This window comes from Bombina bombina, chromosome 1 (assembly GCF_027579735.1).
Source record: "Bombina bombina isolate aBomBom1 chromosome 1, aBomBom1.pri, whole genome shotgun sequence".
NCBI classification, from domain to species: Eukaryota; Metazoa; Chordata; class Amphibia; order Anura; family Bombinatoridae; genus Bombina; species Bombina bombina.
Genome location: NC_069499.1, coordinates 1,111,674,339 through 1,111,687,312, shown reverse-complemented (window position 1 = coordinate 1,111,687,312; position 12,974 = coordinate 1,111,674,339). Strand labels below are relative to the sequence as shown.

The following is a 12,974-nucleotide window of genomic DNA, read 5'->3' as shown; positions in this document are numbered from 1 at the left end:
GACTGGATATGACATGTGAGGGGAGGAGCTATATAGCAACTCTGCTTGGGTGATCCTCTTGCAACTTCCTGTTGGGAAGGAGATATAGTCCCATAAGTAATGGATGACCCGTGGACTGACTACACTTAACAAGAGAAAATGGTATTTTTTGGCATCAGACAGGATGGAACTTGGGAACATCACCAGAAGGGGGTGTGCTTGTGGGAGGAGTCATGGCATGATAAATGTTTGTGGGTGTAGAAATATTGCTATTACCAGCTTTCGAAGCGTTTTCATCCTCTCTCTCGAGTCTTCCAAGCGATTTGCCTCGATGAAATCACGGTACTTATCTGCAAAATATAAAATTGTTTGTTTGTTTACATTGGAACTTTCATATCTTCTTCATGCACATGGTACCATACAAGCCTCCACTTTATTTATCCAAAGTCATCGTACACCAGAATGTCTAGTGGAGGACTGACTAGGGGCCAGATGATCTAAAGCTCTCCGCTCTGGTGAGATTATCTAAGATGTCTCGTCAGTACTGAGAGCTCCATTAAATCATTTTATCTTGAGAGAAGTTTATCTATGCAAAGTCTATGTGAAGTAAAGACACATAGATTACAATATAATTTCTCTCCATGCTGGAGAGGTTTTGATCATCAGGCCCTAGGCCTACATACATGTCTTGTAGATATTGTATAACTGACTATAACAATAAAGCATTCACAAGCATAAATAAACTGCCACTCTGGTGCTGAAACAATACTTATAAAAACAGAATTTATGTTTACCTGATAAATTTCTTTCTCCAACGGTGTGTCCGGTCCACGGCGTCATCCTTACTTGTGGGATATTCTCTTCCCCAACAGGAAATGGCAAAGAGCCCAGCAAAGCTGGTCACATGATCCCTCCTAGGCTCCGCCTACCCCAGTCATTCGACCGACGTTAAGGAGGAATATTTGCATAGGAGAAACCATATGGTACCGTGGTGACTGTAGTTAAAGAAAATAAAATATCAGACCTGATTAAAAAAACCAGGGCGGGCCGTGGACCGGACACACCGTTGGAGAAAGAAATTTATCAGGTAAACATAAATTCTGTTTTCTCCAACATAGGTGTGTCCGGTCCACGGCGTCATCCTTACTTGTGGGAACCAATACCAAAGCTTTAGGACACGGATGAAGGGGGGGAGCAAATCAGGTCACCTAAATGGAAGGCACCACGGCTTGCAAAACCTTTCTCCCAAAAATAGCCTCAGAAGAAGCAAAAGTATCAAACTTGTAAAATTTGGTAAAAGTGTGCAGTGAAGACCAAGTCGCTGCCCTACATATCTGATCAACAGAAGCCTCGTTCTTGAAGGCCCATGTGGAAGCCACAGCCCTAGTGGAATGAGCTGTGATTCTTTCGGGAGGCTGCCGTCCGGCAGTCTCGTAAGCCAATCTGATGATGCTTTTAATCCAAAAAGAGAGAGAGGTAGAAGTTGCTTTTTGACCTCTCCTTTTACCTGAATAAACAACAAACAAGGAAGATGTTTGTCTAAAATCCTTTGTAGCATCTAAATAGAATTTTAGAGCGCGAACAACATCCAAATTGTGCAACAAACGTTCCTTCTTTGAAACTGGTTTTGGACACAGAGAAGGTACGATAATCTCCTGGTTAATGTTTTTGTTAGAAACAACTTTTGGAAGAAAACCAGGTTTAGTACGTAAAACCACCTTATCTGCATGGAACACCAGATAAGGAGGAGAACACTGCAGAGCAGATAATTCTGAGACTCTTCTAGCAGAAGAAATCGCAACTAAAAACAAAACTTTCCAAGATAATAACTTAATATCAACGGAATGTAAGGGTTCAAACGGAACCCCCTGAAGAACTGAAAGAACTAAATTGAGACTCCAAGGAGGAGTCAAAGGTTTGTAAACAGGCTTGATTCTAACCAGAGCCTGAACAAAGGCTTGAACATCTGGCACAGCTGCCAGCTTTTTGTGAAGTAATACCGACAAGGCAGAAATCTGTCCCTTCAGGGAACTTGCCGATAATCCTTTTTCCAATCCTTCTTGAAGGAAGGATAGAATCCTAGGAATCTTAACCTTGTCCCAAGGGAATCCTTTAGATTCACACCAACAGATATATTTTTTCCAAATTTTGTGGTAAATCTTTCTAGTCACAGGCTTTCTGGCCTGAACAAGAGTATCGATCACAGAATCTGAGAACCCTCGCTTCGATAAAATCAAGCGTTCAATCTCCACGCAGTCAGCTGGAGTGAAACCAGATTCGGATGTTCGAACGGACCCTGAACAAGAAGGTCTCGTCTCAAAGGTAGCTTCCAAGGTGGAGCCGATGACATATTCACCAGATCTGCATACCAAGTCCTGCGTGGCCACGCAGGAGCTATCAAAATCACCAACGCCCTCTCCTGCTTGATCCTGGCTATCAGCCTGGGGATGAGAGGAAATGGCGGGAACACATAAGCTAGTTTGAAGGTCCAAGGTGCTACTAGTGCATCCACTAGAGCCGCCTTCGGATCCCTGGATCTGGCCCCGTAGCAAGGAACTTTGAAGTTCTGACGAGAGGCCATCAGATCCATGTCTGGAATGCCCCACAGGTGAGTGACTTGGGCAAAGATTTCCGGATGGAGTTCCCACTCCCCCGGATGCAATGTCTGACGACTCAGAAAATCCGCTTCCCAATTTTCCACTCCTGGGATGTGGATAGCAGACAGGTGGCAGGAGTGAGACTCCGCCCAAAGAATAATTTTGGTTACTTCTTCCATCGCTAGGGAACTCCTTGTTCCCCCCTGATGGTTGATGTACGCAACAGTCGTCATGTTGTCTGATTGAAACCGAATGAACCTGGTCCTCGCAAGCTGGGGCCAGGCCTGGAGCGCATTGAATATCGCTCTCAGTTCCAGAATATTTATCGGTAGAAGAGATTCTTCCCGAGACCAAAGACCCTGAGCTTTCAGGGATCCCCAGACCGCGCCCCAGCCTATCAGACTGGCGTCGGTCGTGACAATGACCCACTCTGGTCTGTGGAACATCATCCCTTGAGACAGATTGTCCAGGGACAGCCACCAACGGAGTGAGTCTCTGGTCCTCTGATTTACTTGTATCTTCGGAGACAAGTCTGTATAGTCCCCATTCCACTGACTGAGCATGCACAGTTGTAATGGTCTTAGATGAATGCGCGCAAAAGGAACTATGTCCATCGCCGCCACCATCAACCCGATCACTTCCATGCACTGAGCTATGGAAGGAAGAGGAACGGAATGAAGTATCCGACAAGAGTCCAGAAGCTTTGTTTTTCTGGCCTCTGTTAGAAAGATCCTCATTTCTAAGGAGTCTATAATTGTTCCCAAGAAGGGAACCCTTGTTGACGGGGATAGAGAACTCTTTTCCACGTTCACTTTCCAGCCGTGAGATCTGAGAAAGGCCAGGACAATGTCCGTGTGAGCCTTTGCTTGAGGAAGGGACGACGCTTGAATCAGAATGTCGTCCAGGTAAGGTACTACTGCAATGCCCCTTGGTCTTAGCACCGCTAGAAGGGACCCTAGTACCTTTGTGAAAATCCTTGGAGCAGTGGCTAATCCGAAAGGAAGCGCCACGAACTGGTAATGTTTGTCCAGGAATGCAAACCTTAGGAACCGATGATGTTCCTTGTGGATAGGAATATGTAGATACGCATCCTTTAAATCCACCGTGGTCATGAATTGACCTTCCTGGATGGAAGGAAGGATAGTTCGAATGGTTTCCATCTTGAACGATGGGACCTTGAGAAATTTGTTTAAGATCTTGAGATCTAGGATTGGTCTGAACGTTCCCTCTTTTTTGGGAACTATGAACAGATTGGAGTAGAACCCCATCCCTTGTTCTCTTAATGGAACAGGATGAATCACTCCCATTTTTAACAGGTCTTCTACACAATGTAAGAACGCCTGTCTTTTTATGTGGTCTGAAGACAACTGCGACCTGTGGAACCTCCCCCTTGGGGGAAGTCCCTTGAATTCCAGAAGATAACCCTGGGAGACTATTTCTAGCGCCCAAGGATCCAGAACATCTCTTGCCCAAGCCTGAGCGAAGAGAGAGAGTCTGCCCCCCACCAGATCCGGTCCCGGATCGGGGGCCAATATTTCATGCTGTCTTGGTAGCAGTGGCAGGTTTCTTGGCCTGCTTTCCCTTGTTCCAGCCTTGCATTGGTCTCCAAGCTGGCTTGGCCTGAGAAGAATTACCCTCTTGCTTAGAGGACGTAGCACCTTGGGCTGGTCCGTTTTTACGAAAGGGACGAAAATTAGGTCTATTTTTTGCCTTGAAAGGCCGATCCTGAGGAAGGGCGTGGCCCTTACCCCCAGTGATATCAGAGATAATCTCTTTCAAGTCAGGACCAAACAACGTTTTCCCCTTGAAAGGAATGTTTAGTAGCTTGTTCTTGGAAGACGCATCAGCCGACCAAGATTTCAACCAAAGCGCTCTGCGCGCCACAATAGCAAACCCAGAGTTCTTAGCCGCTAACTTAGCCAATTGCAAAGAGGCGTCTAGAGTGAAAGAATTAGCCAATTTGAGAGCATTGATTCTGTCCATAATCTCCTCATAAGGAGGAGAGTCACTATCGAGCACCTTAAGCAGTTCATCAAACCAGAAATATGCGGCAGTAGTGACAGGGACAATGCATGAAATGGGTTGTAGAAGGTAACCCTGCTGAACAAACATCTTTTTAAGCAAACCTTCTAATTTTTTATCCATAGGATCTTTGAAAGCACAACTATCCTCTATGGGAATAGTGGTGCGTTTGTTTAAAGTAGAAACCGCTCCCTCGACCTTGGGGACTGACTGCCATAAGTCCTTTCTAGGGTCGACCATAGGAAACAATTTTTTAAATATGGGGGAATGAACCTGGTCCTTTGTCCATTTTACATAGTTTCTCTGGGATGACTAAATTTTCACAATCATCCAGAGTGGATAATACCTCCTTAAGCAAAATGCGGAGATGTTCCAATTTAAATTTAAATGTAATCACATCAGATTCAGCCTGCTGAGAAATGTTCCCTAAATCAGTAATTTCTCCCTCAGACAAAACCTCCCTGGCCCCCTCAGATTGTGTTAGGGGCCCTTCAGAGATATTAATATCAGCGTCGTCATGCTCTTCAGTAACTAAAACAGAGCAGCCACGCTTACGCTGACAAGGGTTCATTTTGGCTAAAATGTTTTTGACAGAATTATCCATTACAGCCGTTAATTGTTGCATAGTAAGGAGTATTGGCGCGCTAGATGTACTAGGGGCCTCCTGAGTGGGCAAGACTCGTGTAGACGAAGGAGGGAATGATGCAGTACCATGCTTACTCCCCTCACTTGAGGAATCATCTTGGGCATCATTGTCATTATCACATAAATCACATTTATTTAAATGAATAGGAATTCTGGCTTCCCCACATTCAGAACACAGTCTATCTGGTAGCTCAGACATGTTAAACAGGCATAAACTTGATCAGAAAGTACAAAAAACGTTTTAAAATAAAACCGTTACTGTCACTTTAAATTTTAAACTGAACACACTTTATTACTGCAATTGCGAAAAAACATGAAGGAATTGTTCAAAATTCACCAAATTTTCACCACAGCGTCTTAAAGCTTTGAAAATATTGCACACCAATTTTGGAAGCTTTAACCCTTAAAATAACGGAACCGGAGCCGTTTTAAGCTTTAACCCCTTTACAGTCCCTGGTATCTGCTTTGCTGAGACCCAACCAAACCCAAAGGGGAATACGATACCAAATGACGCCTTCAGAAGTCCTTTATAAGTATCAGAGCTCCTCTCACATGCGACTGCATGCCATGCCTCTCAAAAACAAGTGCGCAACACCGGCGCGAAAATGAGACTCTGCCTATGCTTTGGGAAAGCCCCTAAAGAATAAGGTGTCTAAAACAGTGCCTGCCGATATTATTATATCAAAATACCCAGATAAAATGATTCCTCAAGGCTAAATATGTGTTAATAATCAATCGATTTAGCCCAGAAAAGGTCTACAGTTTAAATAAGCCCTTGTGAAGCCCTTATTTACAATCGTAATAAACATGGCTTACCGGATCCCATAGGGAAAATGACAGCTTCCAGCATTACATCGTCTTGTTAGAATGTGTCATACCTCAAGCAGTAAGAGACTGCACTCTGTTCCCCCAACTGAAGTTAATTGCTCTCAACAGTCCTGTGTGGAACAGCCATGGATTTTAGTTACGGTTGCTAAAATCATTTTCCTCATACAAACAGAATTCTTCATCTCTTTTCTGTTTCTGAGTAAATAGTACGTACCAGCACTATTTGAAAATAACAAACTCTTGATTGAATAATGAAAAACTACAGTTAAACACTAAAAAACTCTAAGCCATCTCCGTGGAGATGTTGCCTGTACAACGGCAAAGAGAATGACTGGGGTAGGCGGAGCCTAGGAGGGATCATGTGACCAGCTTTGCTGGGCTCTTTGCCATTTCCTGTTGGGGAAGAGAATATCCCACAAGTAAGGATGACGCCGTGGACCGGACACACCTATGTTGGAGAAATACTTTATTATATTCAGTCCGTGGTCACTTTATTGAATACACTTGCCTAGTAGTAGATAGTACACTTTTGCTTTCAGACAGAATTCTTCTCACACAAAAAAATCAACAATGTGCTGCCAAAACATTCCTTAGTGATTCTGTTTCACACTGACTCTACCATATGGCATCATACAGCTTCTGCAGAATATTGTGGTCACATATTAATGATGCAAGCTACCTGTTCCATATATTCCCAAAAGATGTTCTTTCTGACTGGGATTTCACCTTCATGTACCAAATGATGTGTACTATATAACAAGGTACATTAACCTGCTGGGAGTATACATTTGAAAATAGAAAGACAGTGGCTATAAAGGAAAACACACGGTGAGCAACAATGCTTAAACACACTGTGGGATTCAAATGAAGTTCATGTGGTGCCAAAGGTCCTTATGTTTGCCAGTAAAGCATTCCGTGACTATTCTGTATCAACAACACAACCTGGATACACACAAATTTCCAAGAGCAAAATAGTACTTGATTTTGCTCTTTGAAATTTGTGTATATTAATGATGCATTGAGATTTGGAGCTCTGAGGAAAGCTTGCATTAAATGTTCTTCATTGTTGGATTATAACCGTAATGTAACCTTAGAGGCTTTGCTGTGGAACAAAGTTTACCAGTACTACATGAAGTCAGATGTGTACAGCCCACACTGATGTGGGATTAGAAAAAACATAATTTATGTAAGAACTTACCTGATAAATTCATTTCTTTCATATTAGCAAGAGTCCATGAGCTAGTGACATATGGGATATACATTCCTACCAGGAGGGGCAAAGTTTCCCAAACCTCAAAATGCCTATAAATACACCCCTCACCACACCCACAAATCAGTTTAACGAATAGCCAAGAAGTGGGGTGATAAGAAAAAAGTGTGAAGCATAAATATAAGGAATTGGAATAAATGTGCTTATACAAAAAAATCATAACCACCACAAAAAAAGGGTGGGCCTCATGGACTCTTGCTAATATGAAAGAAATGAATTTATCAGGTAAGTTCTTACATAAATTATGTTTTCTTTCATGTAATTAGCAAGAGTCCATGAGCTAGTGACGTATGGGATAATGACTACCCAAGATGTGGATCTTCCACGCAAGAGTCACTAGAGAGGGAGGGATAAAATAAAGACAGCCAATTCCGCTGAAAAAAATCCACACCCAAAAATAAAGTTTAAATCTTATAAAGAAAAAAACTGAAAATATAAGCAGAAGATTCAAACTGAAACAGCTGCCTGAAGTACTTTTCTACCAAAGACAGCTTCTGATGAAGAAAACACATCAAAATGGTAGAATTTAGTAAAAGTATGCAAAGAAGACCAAGTTGCTGCTTTGCAAATCTGATCAACCGAAGCTTCATTCCTAAACGCCCAGGAAGTAGAAACTGACCTAGTAGAATGAGCTGTAATCCTTTGAGGCGGAGTTTTACCCGACTCGACATAAGCATGATGAATTAAAGATTTCAACCAAGATGCCAAAGAAATGGCAGAGGCCTTCTGACCTTTCCTAGGACCGGAAAAGATAACAAATAGACTAGAAGTCTTTCGGAAATTCTTAGTAGCTTCAACATAATATTTCAAAGCTCTAACTACATCCAAAGAATGCAATGATTTCTCCTTAGAATTCTTAGGATTAGGACATAATGAAGGAACCACAATTTCTCTACTAATGTTGTTGGAATTCACAACCTTAGGTAAAAATTTAAAAGAAGTTCGCAACTCCGCCTTATCCTGGTGAAAAATCAGAAAAGGAGACTCACAAGAAAGAGCAGATAATTCAGAAACTCTTCTGGCAGAAGAGATAGCCAAAAGGAACAAAACTTTCCAAGAAAGTAATTTAATGTCCAATGAATGCATAGGTTCAAACGGAGGAGCTTGAAGAGCCCCCAGAACCAAATTCAAACTCCAAGGAGGAGAAATTGACTTAATGACAGGTTTTATACGAACCAAAGCTTGTACAAAAGAATAAATATCAGGAAGATTAGCAATCTTTCTGTGAAAAAAGACAGAAAGAGCAGAGATTTGTCCTTTCAAGGAACTTGCAGACAAACCTTTATCCAAACCATCCTGAAGAAACTGTAAAATTCTCGGAATTCTAAAAGAATGCCAGGAAAAATGATGAGAAAGACACCAAGAAATATAAGTCTTCCAGACTCTATAATATATCTCCCTAGATACAAATTTACGAGCCTGTAACGTAGTATTAATCACAGAGTCAGAGAAACCTCTTTGACTAAGAATCAAGCGTTCAATCTCCATACCTTTAAATTTAAGGATTTGAGATCCTGATGGAAAAAAGGACCTTGCGACAGAAGGTCTGGCCTTAACGGAAGAGTCCACGGTTGGCAAGAGGCCATCCGGACAAGATCCGCATACCAAAACCTGTGAGGCCATGCTGGAGCTACCAGCAGAACAAACGAGCATTCCTTCAGAATCTTGGAGATTACTCTTGGAAGAAGAACTAGAGGCGGAAAGATATAGGCAGGATGATACTTCCAAGGAAGTGACAATGCATCCACTGCTACCGCTTGAGGATCCCTGGATCTGGACAGATACCTGGGAAGTTTCTTGTTTAGATGAGAGGCCATCAAATCTATTTCTGGAAGTCCCCACATTTGAACAATCTGAAGAAATACCTCTGGGTGAAGAGACCATTCGCCCGGATGTAACGTTTGGCGACTGAGATAATCCGCTTCCCAATTGTCTATACCTGGGATATGAACCGCAGAAACTAGGCAGGAGCTGGATTCCGCCCATACCAGAATTCAAGATACTTCTTTCATAGCCAGAGGACTGTGAGTCCCTCCTTGATGATTGATGTATGCCACAGTTGTGACATTGTCTGTCTCAAAACAAATGAACGATTCTCTCTTCAGAAGAGGCCAAGACTGAAGAGCTCTGAAAATTGCACGGAGTTCCAAAATATTGATTGGTAATCTCACCTCCTGAGATTCCCAAACCCCTTATGCTGTCAGAGACCCCCACACAGCTCCCCAACCTGTAAGACTTGCATCTGTTGAAATTACAGTCCAGGTCGGAAGAAAAAAAGAAGCCCCCTGAACTAAACGATGGTGATCTGTCCACCACGTCAGAGAGTGTCGTACAATCGGTTTTAAAGATATTAATTGAGATATCTTTGTGTAATCCCTGCACCACTGGTTCAGCATACAGAGCTGAAGAGGCCGCATGTGAAAACGAGCAAAGGGGATCGCGTCCGATGCAGCAGTCATAAGACCTAGAATTTCCATGCATAAGGCTACCGAAGGGAATGATTGTGACTGAAGGTTTCGACAAGCTGATATCAATTTTAGACGTCTTTTGTCTGTCAAAGATAGAGTCATGGGCACTGAATCTATCTGGAAACCTAAAAAGGTTACCTGTGTCTGAGGAATCAATGAACTTTTTGGTAAATTGATCCTCCAACCATGATGTTGAAGAAACAACACAAGTGGATTCGTATGAGATTCTGCTAAATGTGAAGACTGAGCAAGTACCAAGATATCGTCCAAATAAGGAAATACCACAATACCCTGTTCTCTGATTACAGACAGAAGGGCACCGAGAACCTTTGTAAAAATTCTTGGAGCTGTAGCTAGGCCAAACGGCAGAGCCACAAACTGGTAATGCTTGTCTAGGAAAGAGAATCTCAGAAACTGATAGTGATCTGGATGAATCGGAATATGCAGATATGCATCCTGTAAATCTATTGTAGACATATAATGCCCTTGCTGAACAAAAGGCAGGATAGTCCTTACAGTTACCATTTTGAATGTTGGTATCCTTACATAACGATTCAATATTTTTAGATCCAGAACTGGTCTGAAGGAATTCTCCTTCTTTGGTACAATGAAGAGATTTGAATAAAACCCCAGTCCCTGTTCCAGAACTGGAACTGGCATAATTACTCCAGCCAACTCTAGATCTGAAACACATTTCAGAAATGCTTGAGCCTTCGCTGGGTTTACTGGGACACGGGAAAGAAAAAATCTCTTTGCAGGAGGCCTTATCTTGAAGCCAATTCTGTACCCTTCTGAAACAATGTTCTGAATCCAAAGATTGTGAACGGAATTGATCCAAATTTCTTTGAAAAAACGTAATCTGCCCCCTACCAGCTGAGCTGGAATGAGGGCCGCACCTTCATGTGGACTTAGGAGCTGGCTTTGATTTTCTAAAAGGCTTGGATTTATTCCAGACTGGAGATGGTTTCCAAACTGATACCGCTCCTGAGGATGAAGGATCAGGTTTTTGTTCCTTGTTGTGACGAAAGGAACGAAAACGATTATTAGACCTAAATTTACCTTTAGATTTTTTATCCTGTGGTAAAAAAGTTCCTTTCCCTCCAGTAACAGTTGAGATAATAGAATCCAACTGAGAACCAAACAATTTATTACCCTGGAAAGAAAGGGAAAGCAGAGTAGACTTAGAAGACATATCAGCATTCCAAGTTTTAAGCCATAAAGCTCTTCTAGCTAAAATAGCTAGAGACATATACCTGACATCAACTCTAATGATATCAAAGATGGCATCACAAATAAAATTATTAGCATGTTGAAGAAGAATAATAATGCTATGAGAATTATGATCTGTTACATGTTGCGCTAAAGCTTCTAACCAAAAAAATTGAAGCTGCAGCAACATCCGCTAAAGATATAGCAGGTCTAAGAAGATTACCTGAACACAAGTAAGCTTTTCTTAGAAAGGATTCAATTTTCCTATCTAAAGGATCCTTTAAGGAAGTACCATCTGCCGTAGGAATAGTAGTACGCTTAGCAAGGGTAGAGACAGCCCCATCAACCTTAGGGATTTTGTCCCAAAACTCTAATCTGTCAGATGGCACAGGATATAATTGCTTAAAACGTTTAGAAGGAGTAAATGAATTATCCAAATTATTCCATTCCCTGGAAATTACTTCAGAAATAGCACCAGGGACAGGAAAAACTTCTGGAATAACTACAGGAGATTTAAAAACCTTATCTAAACGTTTAGATTTAGTATCAAGATGACCAGAATCCTCAATTTCTAATGCAATTAGGACTTCTTTAAGTAAAGAACGAATAAATTCCATTTTAAATAAATATGAAGATTTATCAGCATCAACCTCTGAGACAGAATCCTCTGAACCAGAAGAACCATTATCAGAATGATGATGTTCATTTAAAAATTCATCTGAAAAATGAGAAGTTTTAAAAGACTTTTTACGTTTACTAGAAGGAGGAATAACAGACATAGCCTTCTTAATGGATTTAGAAACAAAATCTCTTATGTTATCAGGAACACTCTGAGTATTAGATGTTGACGGAACAGCAACAGGTAATGTAACAGTACTAAAGGAAATATTATCTGCATTAACAAGTTTGTCATGACAAACAGTACAAACAACAGCTGGAGGAACAGATACCATACGTTTACAGCAGATACACTTAGCTTTGGTAGCTCCAGCACCAGGCAGCGATTTTCCAGAAGTATCTTCTGACTCAGTTTCAACGTGGGACATCTTGCAATATGTAATAGAAAAAACAACATATAAAGCAAAATTGATCAAATTCCTTAAATGACAGTTTCAGGAATGGGAAAAAATGCCAGTGAACAAGCTTCTAGCAACCAGAAGCAATAAATAATGAGACTTAAATAATGTGGAGACAATAGTGACGCCCATATTTTTTTAGCGCCAAAAATGACGCCCACATTATTTGGCGCCTAAATGCTTTTGTGCCAAAAATGACGCCACATCCGGAACGCCGACACTTTTGGCGCAAAAGAACATAAAAAATGACGCAACTTCCGGCGACACGTATGACGCCGGAAACAGAAAAAAAAAATTTGCACCAAAAAAGTCTGCGCCAAGAATGACGCCATAAAATGAAGCATTTTCAGCCCCCGCGAGCCTAACAGCCCACAGGAAAAAAGTCAAATTTTAAGGTAAGAAAAAAATTGATTTATTCATATGCATTATCCCAAATATGAAACTGACTGTCTGAAATAAGGAATGTTGAACATCCTGAGTCAAGGCAAATAAATGTTTGAATACATATATTTAGAACTTTATAAAAAAGTGCCCAACCATAGCTTAGAGTGTCACAGAAAATAAGACTTACTTACCCCAGGACACTCATCTACATGTTGTAGAAAGCCAAACCAGTACTGAAACGAAAATCAGCAGAGGTAATGGTATATAAATAAGAGTATATCGTCGATCTGAAAAGGGAGGTAAGAGATGAATCTCTACGACCGATAACAGAGAACCTATGAAATAGACCCCGTAGAAGGAGATCATTGAATTCAAATAGGCAATACTCTCCTCACATCCCTCTGACATTCACTGCACACTGAGAGGAAAACCGGGCTCCAACCTGCTGCGGAGCGCATATCAACGTAGAATCTAGCACAAACTTACTTCACCACCT

At 41.5% G+C, this 12,974-nt stretch overlaps 1 protein-coding gene across 2 annotated transcripts in view; it reads right to left on the bottom strand.

Moving 5' to 3' along the window:
* The window catches only part of ARHGAP23 (Rho GTPase activating protein 23), a 289,496-nt gene that overhangs the window by 87,211 nt on the left and 189,311 nt on the right, over positions 1–12,974 (bottom strand). For both annotated transcript variants that reach the window (XM_053697729.1, XM_053697720.1), the window contains exon 18: positions 256–329. In XM_053697729.1, the coding sequence (XP_053553704.1) occupies positions 256–329 (74 nt within the window). The remainder of the gene's footprint in view (positions 1–255; positions 330–12,974) is intronic.